This window comes from Sphaeramia orbicularis, chromosome 4 (assembly GCF_902148855.1).
Source record: "Sphaeramia orbicularis chromosome 4, fSphaOr1.1, whole genome shotgun sequence".
Classification (NCBI taxonomy): domain Eukaryota; kingdom Metazoa; phylum Chordata; class Actinopteri; order Kurtiformes; family Apogonidae; genus Sphaeramia; species Sphaeramia orbicularis.
The window spans coordinates 13,464,559-13,481,583 of NC_043960.1; the positions used below are offsets into that span (position 1 = coordinate 13,464,559).

General features: G+C 36.6%; 1 protein-coding gene across 1 annotated transcript; it reads left to right on the plus strand.

Moving 5' to 3' along the window:
• Window positions 1-9: 9 nt before the first annotated feature.
• Window positions 10-15,717, plus strand: stxbp3 (syntaxin binding protein 3). Its single transcript, XM_030132672.1, has 19 exons — window positions 10-103; window positions 1,495-1,544; window positions 1,704-1,785; window positions 1,897-1,973; window positions 2,083-2,155; window positions 2,278-2,378; window positions 3,617-3,762; window positions 4,252-4,345; window positions 5,420-5,544; window positions 6,367-6,465; window positions 6,554-6,611; window positions 6,692-6,757; window positions 7,983-8,063; window positions 8,182-8,317; window positions 9,525-9,631; window positions 9,836-9,934; window positions 11,442-11,527; window positions 13,618-13,766; window positions 14,732-15,717. The coding sequence occupies exons 1-19, from the start codon at window positions 58-60 to the stop codon at window positions 14,833-14,835; spliced, it is 1,779 nt and encodes a 592-aa protein (XP_029988532.1). The 5' UTR covers window positions 10-57; the 3' UTR covers window positions 14,836-15,717.
• The last annotated feature ends 1,308 nt before the right edge of the window (window positions 15,718-17,025 follow it).

Below are 17,025 nucleotides of genomic sequence, written 5' to 3' on the forward strand. Positions count from 1 at the left end.
GACGTCAGAGTCCAGGGACACGGGACCGGAAGAGGCGCAGAAGAAAAAAGAAACAAGATGGCAACGGGTTCCGAACACGGACTGAAAAAATTAGTTTGGAAAAGTAAGTTTAACCCACTGGTGAATGATAACTATAAGAGTAGAGCAGTGTAGTGTACCCCATTCGTAACTGAGACTCTTTTCGCCGTTGTTATTAATATGTGTGTTTTCTGGTGTGACTCTTCATCTTGTAATGTCAGTGAACTTTAAGTTTCACTCTGTTATTTCTGCATAGTTTATGATAGATCGATATAAAAATAAGAGGGTCCTAAAGCTGGACTAACTAACTGCCACTGTTTTGGCCGTAATTTTGGCAAGTTCGTCTTTTCTAGTCACTTTTTTTGAATGAGTAGTCGGGACGAGGTCACTTTATTTCCCTTCAGCCCCGCCTTATGTCTGACTTGAGAATTATTAACGTCAACAAAATAATGACAGTGTTTACATAACAATAAGTTCAACTAGTTTGATGGTTTGAAACCCGAAGACACAAAAGATAGAAAAACACTTAAAAACAATGTCTAAGTCTTCTTACCCTTCGTCTAATGTTACTGTTTCCTGTCGCGTTGCTCTGTGGTTGAGGATAAGTTGTCGTTGAAATGTAGACATCCTGTTGTGGTAGTGAATATAGTTAAATGAAGTAAAATAAAGTGTTAAGATAGCAAATAATATCAATTACAAAGAGAATGTTTCGTTTTACTAACTCACATAAGTTGGAAGCCGTTGATCATCACATTTATAATGCTCCGACTTTAAATATAGGTTTGAAATGGAAAAAAAATTATCATGTGATTTTTGTTGTCATGTATGTTGTAACACTTATTTCTTTAACATGGATAAGGTATATTGCTTATATTGCCATTTCATTTTTTTTTAAAGTTAGTTTGTTAGTTTTTCAGTTGTTTGCAATAGTTGAGACTGCCAGCTTATGAGACAGATGTGTTGCCAGTGCCGCCTGAGGTTTCTCGGACTGAATATCTGTTAAATATCCAACTTCATACTGGCTTCACAACAGTGATTGTGGTTAAGAGTTTGTGTTGTGACTTAAAATAAGAGGAAATGATTTTACTATCATTGAAGGTTTCAGGGGTGCATTGTGAAATTTGACATGTTAATTCAACTTTATGCAAAAGTGGTTTAATGTAACAAACATCACATAGAAGTAAGGAAAAATAAGGCTTGAAAATAAGGATTAAAGTTATAATCAGTTGATTCTCTGTCTTATTCTCTTTCTTCAGCTCTAAAATCATAAGATGTGACTCCTCAGTCAGCCTTACACAAACCATTAAACAATTTAGCCAGAACTTAAGAACCTTAACCCTTTCAAGATAGGTTTCCAGACCCTTTCACCAAAGAAAGTGATCAAAGACAAACAATGTTTCAAAAATTTAATCCTGAATTCTAACTTTTTTCTGGATGTATTCATGTTCATTATGGTATTTTCTGTGTCTTTTGCAGGAATAAAAGAAACAATTATTACAGACTGCAGAAAGTCTGAAGTATGGAAGGTATGTCAGTCATCATTTACCCAACACAGCTACAAACCTTGATCACATATACGACAACTTCGAAATGACAGCTGTGCTCCTGGTCATGTAAAGCTGCAAAGCATTATGCAAGTTTAATGTGTCATTTGATTGACAGCTACACATCTGTTTTGCTCACAGATATTAATTCTGGACCCGTTCACCACCAAACTCCTGTCATCATGCTGCAAAATGTCAGATCTGATGTCAGAGAAAATAACAAGTAGGCTTTATTTCCGCAACAGTAATGACTACCAGAAACTATGCTGATTTTAATTAACTTGAGTCAGTATGTTTGTAGCCAATCTTCACATCAATATCTTTGCTTTTGTAGTTGTGGAGGATCTTTACAAAAGCCGAGAGCCTGTTCTAGAAATGAAGGCCATCTACTTCATGTCACCAACATCTAAGGTTTGTCATGATGACTCTATATCTATCATTGTACATTTGACAATGAATTATTGCTTCATTCAGATGTTTTTTTTTTCTGCTGAAATTAAAGTTCTGTTTTATATAACAGTGTGTGGATGCCTTCATCGCTGACTTTAAGCCTAAACCCAAGTACAAAGCAGCATATGTTTATTTTACAGACTGTAAGTAACATAAATCACTGCTGAAATACACTGAACCAGCAGAATGAGTCTTGTTTATTTTTTTATTTCATTTTTTTTTACATTGTTGTAATTGTCAAACTAAAAGCTTTTTGTTCCCACAGACTGCCCTGATGAGCTGTTCAACAAAATGAAGCTGTATTGTGCAAAGTACATACGAGTCTGTAAAGAAATAAACATGTCCTTTATGCCACAAGAGGCACAAGTAAGTTTTTGCAGAGTTTGTAAATGTATGGGTTATATGTAATGTCCACTTCCTCTTTTTATGCAGACTACAGACAGGTTTTTTTGTGCACTCGAAGTTATTTTTCTGCTCTGACGATGAAAAGGAAAAGTGTATATTTTATGATTAAAGTTTTTAGCCATGATGCAGTCATTTGTTTTAATAGTGTTAGTTACTGGTTGTCTTAGGAAAGAGTAAACCGTTATAGTTTACTTAAATGTTTGATTTAAAAACTAAGAACACAGTTTTATTCTAGATTTAGCTCTACTTTAGGAATGTTATGTGAATTTGCTAAACTACCTTTTTAAATGTTACATGAAGTCATACATAATTGCTCCTTGATGTTATAGTAATTGTCATTAAAGCAATAGTGTTATAATAATAAAGCTATGATGTGATGATTATTTTTCGCCTTGTGCTTATCCAATTGAATAAATAACCATAATATTAGCTGCTGCCCCTAAACATTAGAATTCTGCAGCAAAAGAGAAGATTAAATAAAATAATTCTAGGCTAAGGGCCAGATTGACTAATGCTTTGTGCCAGCGCAAATCCCCATTTGGTGCCAAAAACTACTGTCAAAATTTACTACAGGGGTGCTGCGCAAAATTAGAGCTGGCAAGACATGGGCACAGGTACTTTTTGCATGTGCATTGCATATATATTTGTGGGTGTTCCTGTTTCAAAGCACACATTTTGGGGAAGAGAGTATTAAAATGAGTCACACAATGTGATTTACTGAGGTTTGTGGCTGTTGATTTACTGTTGAAGAGAAAAAGGTTTCTCTACTTGTTTTGATTTATTTGGAAAGACAGTGGAAGACCTAGTTAGAATACATCGACTACATACAGTTTCATTTGAGTTGTTTCTGAGATCATTATTGGAGTGCTATGATAAAACGCTACCTAATTAACAGGAGGCTCAACAAGTCAAATAGGGGTTTTCAGACGAAATACTGAAATATAATGAACTATTCAGCTTGATAACTGTCTCATTTCTACATGTATCTGGCTGTGTCTGTGTTCACCATTTTGCCAGTTAGTAGTAAATGGCCTCTCCCATAGATGCTTTTTTTTTTGATTGCGCCCATGCTATTTTGGACTGCGTCATTAAATCTGGCCGATAAAGTCTTTCCGTCCCATGTTGTGCTGTATTCTCTGAACCTAAGTTTAATGCACAAGAAATACACAAATTTCAAGCTTTTTTCCGCTGGTTTTCAGGTCTTCACATGTGATAATCCAGGAGCCTTCAAGAGCATCTACAGCCCCAACAGTCCGGATAAAAAGGCAACGATGGATACACTCGCAGATCAGCTCGTCACCCTATGTGCCACGTTGGACGAGTATCCAGGGGTCCGATACAAGAAGTAAGTCAGAGAGGAGCTGTGTTCTCAGCTTACAGGATACATCAGCCCCCCAAGCACTGACCTGTTTAAGACAGGATCCTGAAGTGACACCATTGAATGTGAATGTGTTACTTAACTGTGACCCATATTGCAGCTCGAATTCTCACTTTTCCAACAGATGACTGACATACAATGGTTACGTGTGTCACTGTGTTTTACTGCATAACAGTTTTTAAAAATGCGAAACAATACACTTTTTAGTTTTCTATCTTTTCTTTTCTTCCCCTGAATGATGTGAATTTCCCCTCAGGGATTAAAACAGTTTATCTGTGTCTGTATTGTACTCTAGCTGTACATAACGTCGCAGATTTGACATAACACTTTTTCAGTTGGAATCTACTAAAACAGAACATTTAAGTCACTGATATATGAAGGTACTGATTTGTTCTCCTCTGTTTCTGTGTACCTGATCGCAGAAGATGTAATGTTGGTTTGATCAAACTCTTTTAGAGACAGCAACATGGAGAATGCCAAGATCCTTGCAGAGCTGGTGGACGCCAAGCTGGCCAAGCACTACGAGATGGACGACAGCGGAAAGAAAAAGGTCAGGAACAAAGAATGTTGATACAGTAAACACAGCAACATGGTATTATCCCCAGGAGTTAAAGGGATCTCAAAAAGACTGGTATTTACTTCAACAGCTGAAGACATAACATGTGGTATATCATAAACCTCTGCTAATTTAAGCTCATGGTTGCCCCCGATCACATTTTTAATATTACCTGATCATGCACAAAGTGTCCACCCCTAACATGGGAGTAGATGCTCGGTTTTTATTGTAATTCAATCAAAAAATGTAGCTTCTTTAAGAGTAGAGGTGGCAAAAGTCCACACATTTTTTACTCTAGTAGCCAGACAGACACAGGTAAAGTTCACTGATTCAGCTTCTTTACTGCTTTGTATTCAAATTATAAATGTAAAATGTAGATCTTTGAAGATATTTCTACTGGTTGTTTGTGCAAATACAACTGAGCCTCATGTCATGTTAATATATAATGCACAATGAAACTATTTTGTAACTTTAAATCGAATAAAAAATATAATTGACTTAAAATATTGAGCTTTAAATTCACTCCAATATGCAAAAGGAATTTTCATTAGCTTTTAAATCAGTGTTGGACTTTTTGAAGGTGGACAGTAATGCTACATAAAAGTAAACCATAATTTCCCTCAAATGCATTAAAAGTAGTGAACTTGATTTAAAAATATAAGTAGAATGTAGAAGTGTTTGAAGAAGAAGTCAGTAGAGTAAGTAAATACTGAAGTAAAGTACAGATCCCTTATAAAAGTTTTTTTAATCACCCACCTTTGCTTTACAAAAAAAGTTCAAAAGCTTCTTTTTTTGTAATTCAGAACTAAAACAAATCAACATAAGTGAGGGACATTTTACTAAAACATGCATTTATTACAAATATCATTTCATATACATTATCAACAATACAGTGAAACAAAAAAAAAATGGAGTTTAGTCTTAATTTCAGTCTGTCCCCTCCCTTTAGATAACATTGAAATAATGTCAGAGATCCACAAATATATCGCTCTATGACAGTAACATTTCTGTTTTTACTTTAATGTTGTGTTACATTTGTGTTCTCTCTGTTTCCCACTCCGTCACTAGGGAAAGACCCAGGCCCAGCTGTTGATAGTTGAACGAGGCTTTGACCCCGTCAGCCCCATTCTGCATGAGCTGACCTACCAGGCCATGGCCTACGACCTAATCGATGTCCAGAACGACACCTACAAGTAACACACACATTCATTATTATATTTTCCTTTTTCATATTTATTTCTCAGACCAGAATTATTAAAGGTTTTGAAATTTTCATTTGTTTTCATTCATAGTTTTTGTTTTTTTATTTCATTATAGTTTATTTGTATTTGTTGTTTTATTTTTGAAGAATTAGCTTTACTAAAGCTATTTCTTCCTTCTAGTTAGTTTTAAAGTGTAATGAGGAAAGCTTTGATTTATAGAAGCTGAAAAAATTAGACTGAAAGAATGCATATCATCAAAAATGTTAAGAGAGAACTGTTTTTGTTAAAGATCTGATATTGTGCAAAGCCATTTTATTAAAATTATATAATGTTTTTCTATATTTTATTGAATTATTTAAAAAAGCCTTTTTATCACTATAACAACTGCAAGGGAAACAAATCTGCTTTTGCCCTCAGTTACATTTTGTTTTGGGTGTTTGTTTTTTCATTGTAAATTTCAATTGGTTTCCATATTTTTAAATTTTAGTCTATAAAACAATTTTTTCACCCATATATTTAGTTTTAGTCATCTGATGATGTAGAGTTATTGTCAACTATACCGTTGCTCGTAAAGTTTGGAATAAAATATTTGTACCTTTTGTCATAAAATGATTGTGATTCTTGGTAGATAAATTGTAATTGGCACTCAGTATGTAATCATTGCATTTGGTCAAAGTTGATTACTGATGTGTGTAAATAAGAATAAAAAGATTGTGTCTTAAAACTAAATAATTTCAACTTTATGAGCGTAAGATGTACCTGAAACAGAGCATTTTCAGCTGAAACAAGTAGCTGGGTTGTGTTTTGTGACAGGTACAAGTCTAAAGATGGTTCAGAGAAACAGGCTCAGCTGAATGAAGATGATATGCTCTGGGTCAAACTGAGGCACAAGCACATTGCAGAGGTTTCAGAGTAAGTTTTCAAGCACCTCAAAGTTACTAAAACCTGTAATGTCTGTATTTTCTCTTGTTTTACCTCATGCATTTTTTTCTTGCAACAGACAAATCCCAAAGATGGTCAAGGAAATATCTGCCAGCAAGAAACAGCCAGATGGAAAGGTGCAGTGTTGTGGTTTCTGCTTTTGTGCTACCTTGGAACCATGAACTCTGATCTGAATATTGACCCTTTTTATTAACAGATCACTATTAGCAATTTGGCCCAAATGATGAAGAAGATGCCTTCCTTCCGCAAACAGCTGACTGAGGTGGGTCTGTTTAAACTCTTTGTGGTGTGTTGGGTCTTGAGGTGACAATAAGGAAATAAAACACATAATTACGGTTATTTTAGACTTTTATTTTTTTCTTTTTATCAGTATCCTCAATTGGCACTTGCTTAAGTCTTTGCTATACTTCAGGGGATCCTCCACCTTCTTGTAAATACATGTGCACACCAGGGTTCCCACAGGGTCTTAAAAAGTCTTAAAAGTCTTGAATTTACAAATCTGCATTTAATACCTTAAAAAAAATCTTTAAAATGTATTAAATTTAATATGGTAGGTCTTAAGTTCTGTTGTCATAAACTTGTTGGCTGTATTGTGTTTAAATGTGTCTGGGAAATGTCCAAACTAGAAAGAAAGTAACGTTAGTCGACTCAGTTCCGCTCGTTCCAACACAACAATTTATAGTGAAATTAGGAGTCAGTTATCACTAACTTTGCAGCCTCCGGTGAAAAATGATCACAGAACATTCAGTCCATCATAGGTGCAGCCAATCGTTGCTCACGTCACCTGAGAAAGCTGACTTTGGGAAGTTTAAGGGACGCGACCCAAGTGAAAAGTAACCATGGGGAAGTGAAAATTTAATAATGCATGGTCGGAGAAAAGATCATTCTAGACCTGGTTGACATAAGTGGAGCAGAAAGGCTGTGAAAGAGCATTAAATTTAGTTATAAGTAGTCTTAAAGAGTCTTATATTTAACTTATAGAAACCTGTAGGAACCCTGACACATTTGTACATTTAACACATTAACATAACAAACAAGCATACACACATAATTCATACTGAAGTTCAAACAGAAGAGAATGAATACAGCAAGATTACATTTAAACCAACACATTAAATTAAAAAAAAAAATTCATATGAAACCTACATACACTATATAATCACTTTTACTAAATACCTTCATTATTTTCTCATTTTTCTTTTTCTTATGACATTATCAATGCTTAATGTGTAGGGCCTTTTTAGTGCTCAAAACCTTCCTATTTGCCTTCTAAATGTAGAGCTGAGTTGTTATTATGTTGTGGTTGGGTGTGGTGCCTCTGAAACCTGGCATCATGTGTGGATGACATCATTTTGTTAGAGGGAAGGCAGAATGGAAAGTCATCATTTGCAGCTTCTGGGATAAACTGTAACTTTGTAAATAATATGATCGATACTACGTTGCTACATTTGTGTCACTTTTGCTTTTTCTGTGTGTCTGAATCCTAGAAAACAGTTCATCTGCAGTTGGCCGAGGACTGTATGCAACATTTCTCCAACAACGTGGAGAGACTCTGCAAAGCTGAGCAGGTGTGTTCGTGCTGCCAAACATGTTTATCATGTACTATTGCGTGAACATGTCAAGGGGCGGGACAACAGGGACAAACATTCTGGATCTTCATCTAATAACACATCTGTTGCTATGTAGGACCTTGCTGTGGGGTCTGATGTGGAGGGAGTGAAGGTGAAAGACCCGATGAGGACACTGCTTCCTGTGCTGCTCCACCCATACAGCACCTATGACAAGATCAGAGCGGTGTTACTGTACATTTTCAGCCTTAATGGTACTAAAACTTCATCATCATCTCTATTTACTGTGAGATCATCGTCTGGGAAGTAGCTGCTTTCAGACTTTTATCGAAGTATTGCCATTTTTATGCTCACCTGTTTCCATTCAACACAGCTGGATGACTATATTAGAAATGTCACATTTCTGTTACTGTTTCTTTTCCATTGTTTTTGTCCCCCTCATCTGAAAATGGTTAACTTCAGCTATCAATAATTTCTTAGTACATTATTTGGCCCTTATAAACCCAATCAAAATTAGAAAAGTAATTGGATATTATATATTCTTATAGGTAGAATATTATGGAATTTCAGCTCATTTATTGGTATTTTTAAAATTTTTGTTCTGCTACACTATACCAAAAAAGTCAGATTTATTGCAGGGTCAGTATTGAAATCTTCCTGTGCTAAAGTGAACATTTTAGATATTGACAACATCTTCCCTCTGAGGAAAAACACTTCATTCATGCATGATGTGCATATCTGCAATTGTATTTAATTGTACTAATTAATTCTCAGTAGAAATAACTCTTTGAGAGCAGATTTTCCAAATGAAAATCATTCCAGGTGTCCGTAATGTAATGTCAGCAGAATTCTTCAAATGGATCTTTTTGTGGATATGACATTGCTCTTTTTCTTCATTGTAATTCCTGTTGCACTATTTACAATATATTTCAGATAATCAAACTTACATTAAGGACATCTGGATTTTTTTTAATGTACTGGTGAATTATGACTTTGAAGAAGTTGATGGTAGACATGTTAAATACATGTTAAATGGGTCTTTAGTAGTAAGAAATCTGATGTTATATCCCAAGTGAAACTAAATACACATTAATGGCAGAAGTGATATCAACTTAACCAGGAACAATTGAATCAAATTAAATGTTAAAATGGCCACAGTCAGCCAACATACGAACTGAGCATGCATTATCTTCTACTTAGAAATCCTGGCCAAATATGTTTTCTTTAGTTTTTGGCTTTAGAAAAGTGTCTTTTTTTTTTTGTTTTTGTTTTTTTGATGCCACCAAGAACGTAGAAATCAGTACGAATGATAACAGATAAAAGCTACAATAGCAAAAGCTATAATTCTACAATATGTAATCTCATTAGTTTATAGAGTGATTATAATTGCTTTGTAGATTAGTTGAGATGCATTGTCATTGGGATATATGGCCTTGATTTGTCTGTTTTTTTGGTTTGTAGGAACAACAGATGAAAATTTAAGCAAACTCATCCAACATGTAAAGATTGAGGATGACCGAGAGTTTATTCTGAACTGGAAAGAACTGGGGGTCCCTATAATCACTTCGGTAAGTGGTTAAAAACAAAACAAAACTCTCATTATATCATTTTACACCAGTTAAATGCACTAAAGTAAGTGCATTCACTGTTAACTAAAATAAAGAATTCAAAACACTAACTTGTACTTTCACTGGGCAGGTGTAGCTCATGTCACTTAGTGTATTTTACGTTTAAAATCCTATGTGTGTCGTGTCTTGTTTTGTTGTTTCCAGCCCAGTTTCTTCTCTCGTAAACCGACCAGACGGGATCGTTCCCAGGAACAGACCTACAACCTGTCCAGGTGGACTCCTGTCATAAAAGATGTTATGGAGGTCAGTGAGATGAAAAGTTCACGCTGTATCGTGTTTTCCATCAGCCCTCCTTCCATTTGTCTGTCACCATAATGTTTTCTCACTTTCACACTTCTGACAACTCTCTTTGCCTATGTTTGTTTCGTCTTAGTTTTACCTAACAGGAAAAACTGGGTGTTAGAGTGTCTGAATTATGTGGCATACCTTCACAGCAAAGCATGTAAGTGCAGCCAGGAGGCAGTGATTTCAAAGTAGGTCTCGATAGGAAGTAGGATAGGAAGAAAGACTAAAAGATGTGCCATTAACATAAATAATCAATCTGGGTTAGTGTGTTGCCCCAGTCCCAGTGAATGAACATTGTGGGAAAAATAATAAACGCAACTGTAGAGGAACGACAAAAGCAGGTTATCAGATTCAGGTCATAGGTGTCGTATATGTTTTTTTTCCATGGGGCTTTATCTGTTTGTGAATGGCATCATGTTAGCATCTATAATGCATCACATCTTCCCTGAGGCTTTTTACAGCATTTGTTTCTGGGCTTTAGAAATATAAGAAAAGATGGGCCCATGTGTGATCTCTAAATGCTTTTTTTGTTCATTTACTGTGGAGATTATAATAGTGAAGTGAGAGTACATGTGTTTTTTCATACTTTCTTGCTGTTCAGTTTAGGTGAGGATGTTTTCTTCCATCCTGTAAGCCACCAGAGAATTAAGGCATTAGGTCTGACAGTTTCTCAGATCTAATGCCTTAATCATCTGCTGTTGAGTTCAGTTCTCAGAAACCAACGGGGACGTAACAAGAGTAGTGTCTTTGCTGTAACTTAATTGAATACCAGTTCTGTAATTTTGCACTTTGACTAAATATGGCCCGAAATCTGGTAAACATGCAAAAACAGACTTTTCACAGATTCTGGTCATTATGTTTTTCACTTTTATTTTGTACCTGTTTCCTGTAAATAGTTGATAACTGTTTCCTCTCATAGTAGGATACAGAACAATGTGTGTAGGAAAACAATATGTAGTTGAAACTAGTTTACTACTTCAAAAATTGAGTGTCTACACTTCACATAGATGTGATTTTTTTTCAGTGGGGGTTGGCAATGACATTATGGAGGTCAGTGAGTTGTCACTGAGTACTTGATGTTGAAATTAAGTTAGTTTTAGTTTTTTTATGTTTCATCTAGTAAAATTCATATCATATAAATTCAGAGTAGATTCAAGTAGGTTTTAAAGTCAAGTTACACGAAGTTTGTAGCATTAGTTACACCAAGTTAGTTCTAGAGTGTTTTTTCTCCTACGTGTTCAGGTTTGGCCACATTTAAAGGTGATATGTTAAAATGGTTTCCTCTTGGAGGAGCATGCTCATGGACCCCCCAATCTTCCCCATCTTTTAACATTCCTGTGTAGTCTCCTCTGTTACTTCTGTATCTTTAACTGTTTACGATTTAGTCACAATTTACAGCTCCTTCAACAGATGGACAAATATTTGACCAGGGCTTTTGTAACACAACACAAACATGTCCTTTCAGGATGCCGTAGAGAACAAACTGGACACCAGAGAATGGCCACATCAGTCTGAGTGTCCTGCAGCCTGGAACGGCTCTGGGGCCGTCAGGTGGGTCATCAGAATGTCTTTTAACATACTGTACTTTGCAGATCACATACACATATTGCACAGATTCTTATGTCTAAATGCAGAATGAAAGGTCTCCCTCTAGTGCTGATTTTGACTCACTGCAGTCTCATCCAGTCTGTGATGCAGTTTTTTTCTTTTTGCAAGAGACTGTTGAAGACTTTACTTAAATATTTCCTCATCCTAGCCAAGATAAGTCCCCGTCTGCATTTAACCTAGCAAATCAGTAAGAGCCTTCCAATAACTGCAGTGATTAATATGTTGCAGCTGCAGCAACGTTTTTAACCCTAAGTGATGCAGTGAGTACCTTCTCATTTCATAAACAACCATCAGTTTAATAGAGAGGATATAGATTAGGCCGTTTCAACATGGTCATAAGATCTTTAACCAAAACTGATCTGGTGAATGATTTTTAAGCTTGTTTGATAAACAACTGTCAGTTTTGCTTAACACTTTCAGTGCCATGGGCCGATTAAATCGGCTTTACGAAAACAACCTGTAAAGTGCCACGGGCCGATCAGATCGGCTTTGGAGAACACGCCATATTTGTGTACAAACAAACCATCCACCCCCATTTCTTTCTCACATTTCGATGACATTCTTTCTGTGTCCCCCTTTTGAGACCAAGCAGACGGGAATTTGAGGTCACGCGACCAAATAATATTTTTATATCTTTTTAATGTTTCTAATTCTCCGGTGTTTCATCAGAGGGAGCCCTCCATGCCGGGGGGCGGCTGTGGACTCCGGGGGCTGTGGCGCCTTCTCTCACTGGGGTCCGCTCCTTTCTGGTGGGTGGGGGTCCCAGTTGGCCCTCTCCCACTAGTTGGGATGCGGGGCTGTGTTGCTGGTGCCTGGTCGCCGGGGTCGGCGGCTGCCTCCTGGTGCGGATGGCTCCCTGAGACAGCGCCTCCTAAATTGATGTTTTACTTTTACTTGTACATTTTTGTTCTGGTCTACCCGTGCTCAGTCAGTCTTCTTAAGTATGTGTGAGCTTGTGGGTTTGCATGTATATGTGTGTGTGTGTGTGTGTGTGTGTGTGTGTGTGTGTGTGCGTGTGCGGGTGAGTGGGTGGGTGTGGGTGTGGGGCGGTACTGATTTTTAAACTGATATGTAAAGCACTTTGTGCTACAGTTTTTAATGTATGAAAAGTGCTATATAAATAAAGATTATTATTATTATTATTATTATTATTATTATTATTATTATTATAAATTATGCAAATTACGATCAATAATGAATCGGCTGCGTCCGGTGCGTTTTGACTCTAATCAGCAATCGGTCGGATGTTACCGAGCGGTTTCCTGCAGGATTCTTCAAATATTATATAATATAAAAACGACACGAAATACTGAAAAACGGCCAAATTCTGTGGCACTTTTAAGGGTTATTAGCCCCTTAACTGTCTGGCACTTAAAGAGTTAAAACATAAAGACTGTACGATGGATTCAGGATTCATCAGGATTTTGAAATAATGGTCTAGGGAGCATGAGACATCATTTTCACACATAGATTGGACACCACAGAGTCCAGACCTGAACCCCATTGAGAATATTTATGATGTGATAAAGATGACTTCACGCAACATTACCAATACAAGATCTCAGCAAAAACATGATGTAACTATGGATGTAAAAAGGGCTGTAACATTTATTGTGATTCTTTATAAGTGTTGTGGACATAAGAATGCCATGGTGAATGTGTCCTGTAATCAAAGCTAAAGAGGTCCAATGAAATATTGCATATGGGACTTTATTTTTGGCAGTGTGAATTTTTTTTGTTTTAATTTTTGTCTGTACTGCCGTAAGTAAAGTGCAGTAAAGGAGGAATGTCACTGTTTTTCTTGATGCCATTATGGTTGAATAGTTGTTATTGTGTTTTATTGTTAATTGTGTGTCATGTATGTGTTTTATGTTGTTTGGACTTTGTATGGCAGCTACCTTGGCCAGGTCTCCCTTGCAAAAGAGATTCCTAATCTCAATGGGACTTCCTGGTTAAATAAAGATTAAAATAAATAAATAAATAAATAAATAAATAAAATGTTATGTTTCCATGATTTTCCATCTCCCCCACAGCGCTCGTCAAAAACACAAACCCAGCGCTCAGGATGAACGGCGGTCTGGCTCCCGCCTCATCATCTTTGTCATAGGAGGAATCAGCTACTCAGAGATGCGCTGCGCCTACGAGGTCACCCAGGCCGTCAAATCCTGTGAAGTCATCATCGGTGGGTATTAACACAGCAGTAACGCAGTATTAAATATGATCAGTTTACAGTTCAACATGTTAGAGGATGGCTAAAGACGTGTTTAAAAGCTTTCAAATCAGGCATAAAGTGGATAAAAATCATTTAATGTCAACACATTTGATTCTGCATGAATGGAGGTTTGTTTAGGACTTGTAAAATGGCGTATTAGTCACATGTTGTCTTACTTAGACTTGTTGTCATTTCAGCTCATATAAAAAGTGCTCTTTTAATTCATAAATTTAAAAAGACATCACTATGTAGGTATTAAATCACTTCTATCATAAGGACTCAAGGACTTTTATTTGTCAGTGTTTTGCAATGAAACTTCATGCGCAACTCTCATAGCAATACACATACATGAAAAAGCTACAAGACTGAAGTTCAAGTATAAAAATATGAATGGAAAAATATACTCAAGGTGATTTAAAAAATGTACACAAGATGAATAAAGCATTTAAATAGAATTCATGTTTCTATGAGCCTGAAAAAGTATTTACAAAAGAAATAGAAACGCCTGGTAAACCTGTAGAAACAGACTCTTCACAGACTCTGATGGTTAACATAATTAAAATTATTTTACACCAACCACTTGAACGTATTTTTTGCGCTGTTGTACCTGTTTCATGCACATGTTATCTTACTGCACATCTAATTGCATGCATAGCTGCCATTATTGATCTAACACTTTGATTTCACAGTATTATACATGAGATATATCAGTGTATTCAAAGTTTTTCCATCTCTCTCTCTCCAAATCAGTTTTTTAGGAGATTTTCTGAGGTTCTTTGTAAATCCTTTTTGGAATTAAAATGTTTCTGTCAACTCTGTCGCTGCCTGTCTTTAAACCTTGTCAGTGTACTCCCCCTGCTGGAGCCAGTAAAAACTGAAGAATGGGTTCAATGCTTTGATTTGAGATCTTACTGTTCTTTGTACTTGGCTTCCAGGGTCTTCCCACATTTTGACCCCCACCAGTCTCCTCAATGACATCAAGGCCCTGAGCAAAGGCCCCATGGAGACTTTTACAATCGACGAGAGGAGCAACGCTTAATAAGTCTGGCCTTTCAACTAACAACCTCCCCAAACTGCCTTTATCTCATCTCACCAAGCACAGTGCACTCAACTCCTGTATGGAAACAAAGACCGAAGGGAATTGACCTTTTGCTCTTCTTTATGTTCTAGTACTATTTTAAAACATTCAAACAAGGATCACATTCACAGTAAGGTATGAGGGAAAATTTACTCTAGCTCGGACATTTCAAGAAGCAACATTTATTCTTGGAATGGGTTTCAATTAAGAATAATGCATTGTCGTAGCATTTATAGTTCAATTCTGATATTTGATCTTGTATAGCATTTTAAAGATCCAGTGTGTAAGATTTAGGGGAATTACTGAGAATCTAATTTCAGAAACGGAATATTAATTATACTGTTATTACATTATTGTGACATCATGTTTCTACAGGGGCTCTTAACCGACTTGCTTTGTCTCCCTTCTTCCATTTTATTGCAGATGATGCAACGTTTGAGTGTGCACTAGAGTGATTATTCTCACAACAGTAATAGGAAAGACTATAAATAGGGTTTTTAGTTTCTATGGCTACCATTGATAAGAAAAGGGAGTAACTTCACTGCTCAATGTGACTAAATATCACACACTGAACCTTTAAAAGTCATTTGACCTCAGCCTTATCCATAGCTCTGTAGGAAAAGTTGTCTAACTCACCTGTATGTGTTTACTTGTATCTTTAAAAAAAAAACCAAATAATCCCCTATAATAATTCATGAGTCAGAATGGTGGGGCTAATGTATATACTGTATGTAAGCACTGAATTCTTGTTTGGTCACTTTATATAATTTTGATGTGTGTTTCTAACCCAGTATTTACTTTTCTTGAGTTGAATTATTGACCAATAAAGTTGATGAAGTAATTGTAAATTTGCACGAGTTACATTTCCCAGCAACAACTAGAAGATCCCCACTGGGGTCGATAATAGTCTGTGAACTTTGCATATGTCTACAGGCCACTCTTGACTGTTCCCATGACAACGAAGGTCTTTACCCTGGTTTGTCAGTTAGCATTATCAATCAAATTTTATTTATATAGTGCCAAATCATAACAAAAGTTATCTTATGACACTTTACATATAGAGTTGGTCAAAACCAGACCCTAAGCTAATTTACAGAAACCCAACAGAATCCTCCAGGAGCAAACACTTATGAGTGGTGACAGTGGAAGGAAAAACTTCCCTTTAACAGGCAGAAACCTCGAGCAGACCCAGACTCCTGAAGGATGGCCGTCTGCCTTGACCAGCTGGGGTTAAAGAGAGAGAGTAAAGGAGCAGAAAAGAGATAAGAGAGAGACTGGGGGAGAGGGGGGAGGTAGGGGGAGACACATGGATGCAGTTGATGCACAGATAGCTGAACTAGAACATCTATGGAACTATATAATAAACACTATCATAACTATATGGATAAGTGAGTGATGACGATGAAGGAGGAGAGAGGCAGGACCACAGCAGCAGGTCCAGAGATGATCCAGGGAAAACCTGTGATGATCCACGGAAAACCTGTGAGGCGATAAAGCACAGAGACTCCAGCGAAGAAGTCAAGTCAGTAACATAGCATTACAGCATTACTGGTTGTTTTAAAGGGGTTATATTTGGCTAAACCCACTTTTATTAGTCTTTGGTACATTTATTTGTATTTTTGAGGACCGTAACAGTTCATAAAGTTGGCTTAATTTGTTACGTTTTATAACTTGTTACATCACGACATTTGCACATATAAGGTCAAGACTTCTGATGAACATTTCTCAGAGTACGCCATAATTGTTTGTCGGCCGCAGTAGCGGTTGTAGTAAACACTAAAAATATGTCCGAACTTAAAGCCAATTACCTAAAATGTTAAGTTGTTGGTTGTATTAACGAACACAAGTGGCTGAACGGGACAGAGCTGCACAACCAACAACCTGGAGGGGGCGGGGCATGAAGTGGCTCATTTGGATTTAAAGGGCCAGCGCTCAAAACAACCTTTCTCATATCATTAGTCAGAAATAGGGTTGAAGATGGACCTGTGGAGTTTAATTAATGACGAATTCAGACCCAAGCATAGCTTTACAGTTTATGTAGACCACAGGGAAATGTTTTGAAACGCATAATTCCATTTATAAAAGCTTTAAATGAACCCAAGTTGGGAAAAAAGCGCTTTTTTATGGAAATTTAACAGGTTCATCCTTAGT

What these genes read in the sequence shown, in the direction of transcription:
- stxbp3 (XM_030132672.1), top strand. Translation starts at nt 58, where the DNA reads ATGGCAACGGGTTCCGAACACGGACTGAAAAAATTAGTTTGGAAAA. An exon ending in ATATGTTTATTTTACAGACT is followed by an intron (nt 2,156 to 2,277) that starts GTAAGTAACATA and finishes TTGTTCCCACAG; the next exon opens with ACTGCCCTGATGAGCTGTTC. An exon ending in GACTCTGCAAAGCTGAGCAG is followed by an intron (nt 8,064 to 8,181) that starts GTGTGTTCGTGC and finishes GTTGCTATGTAG; the next exon opens with GACCTTGCTGTGGGGTCTGA.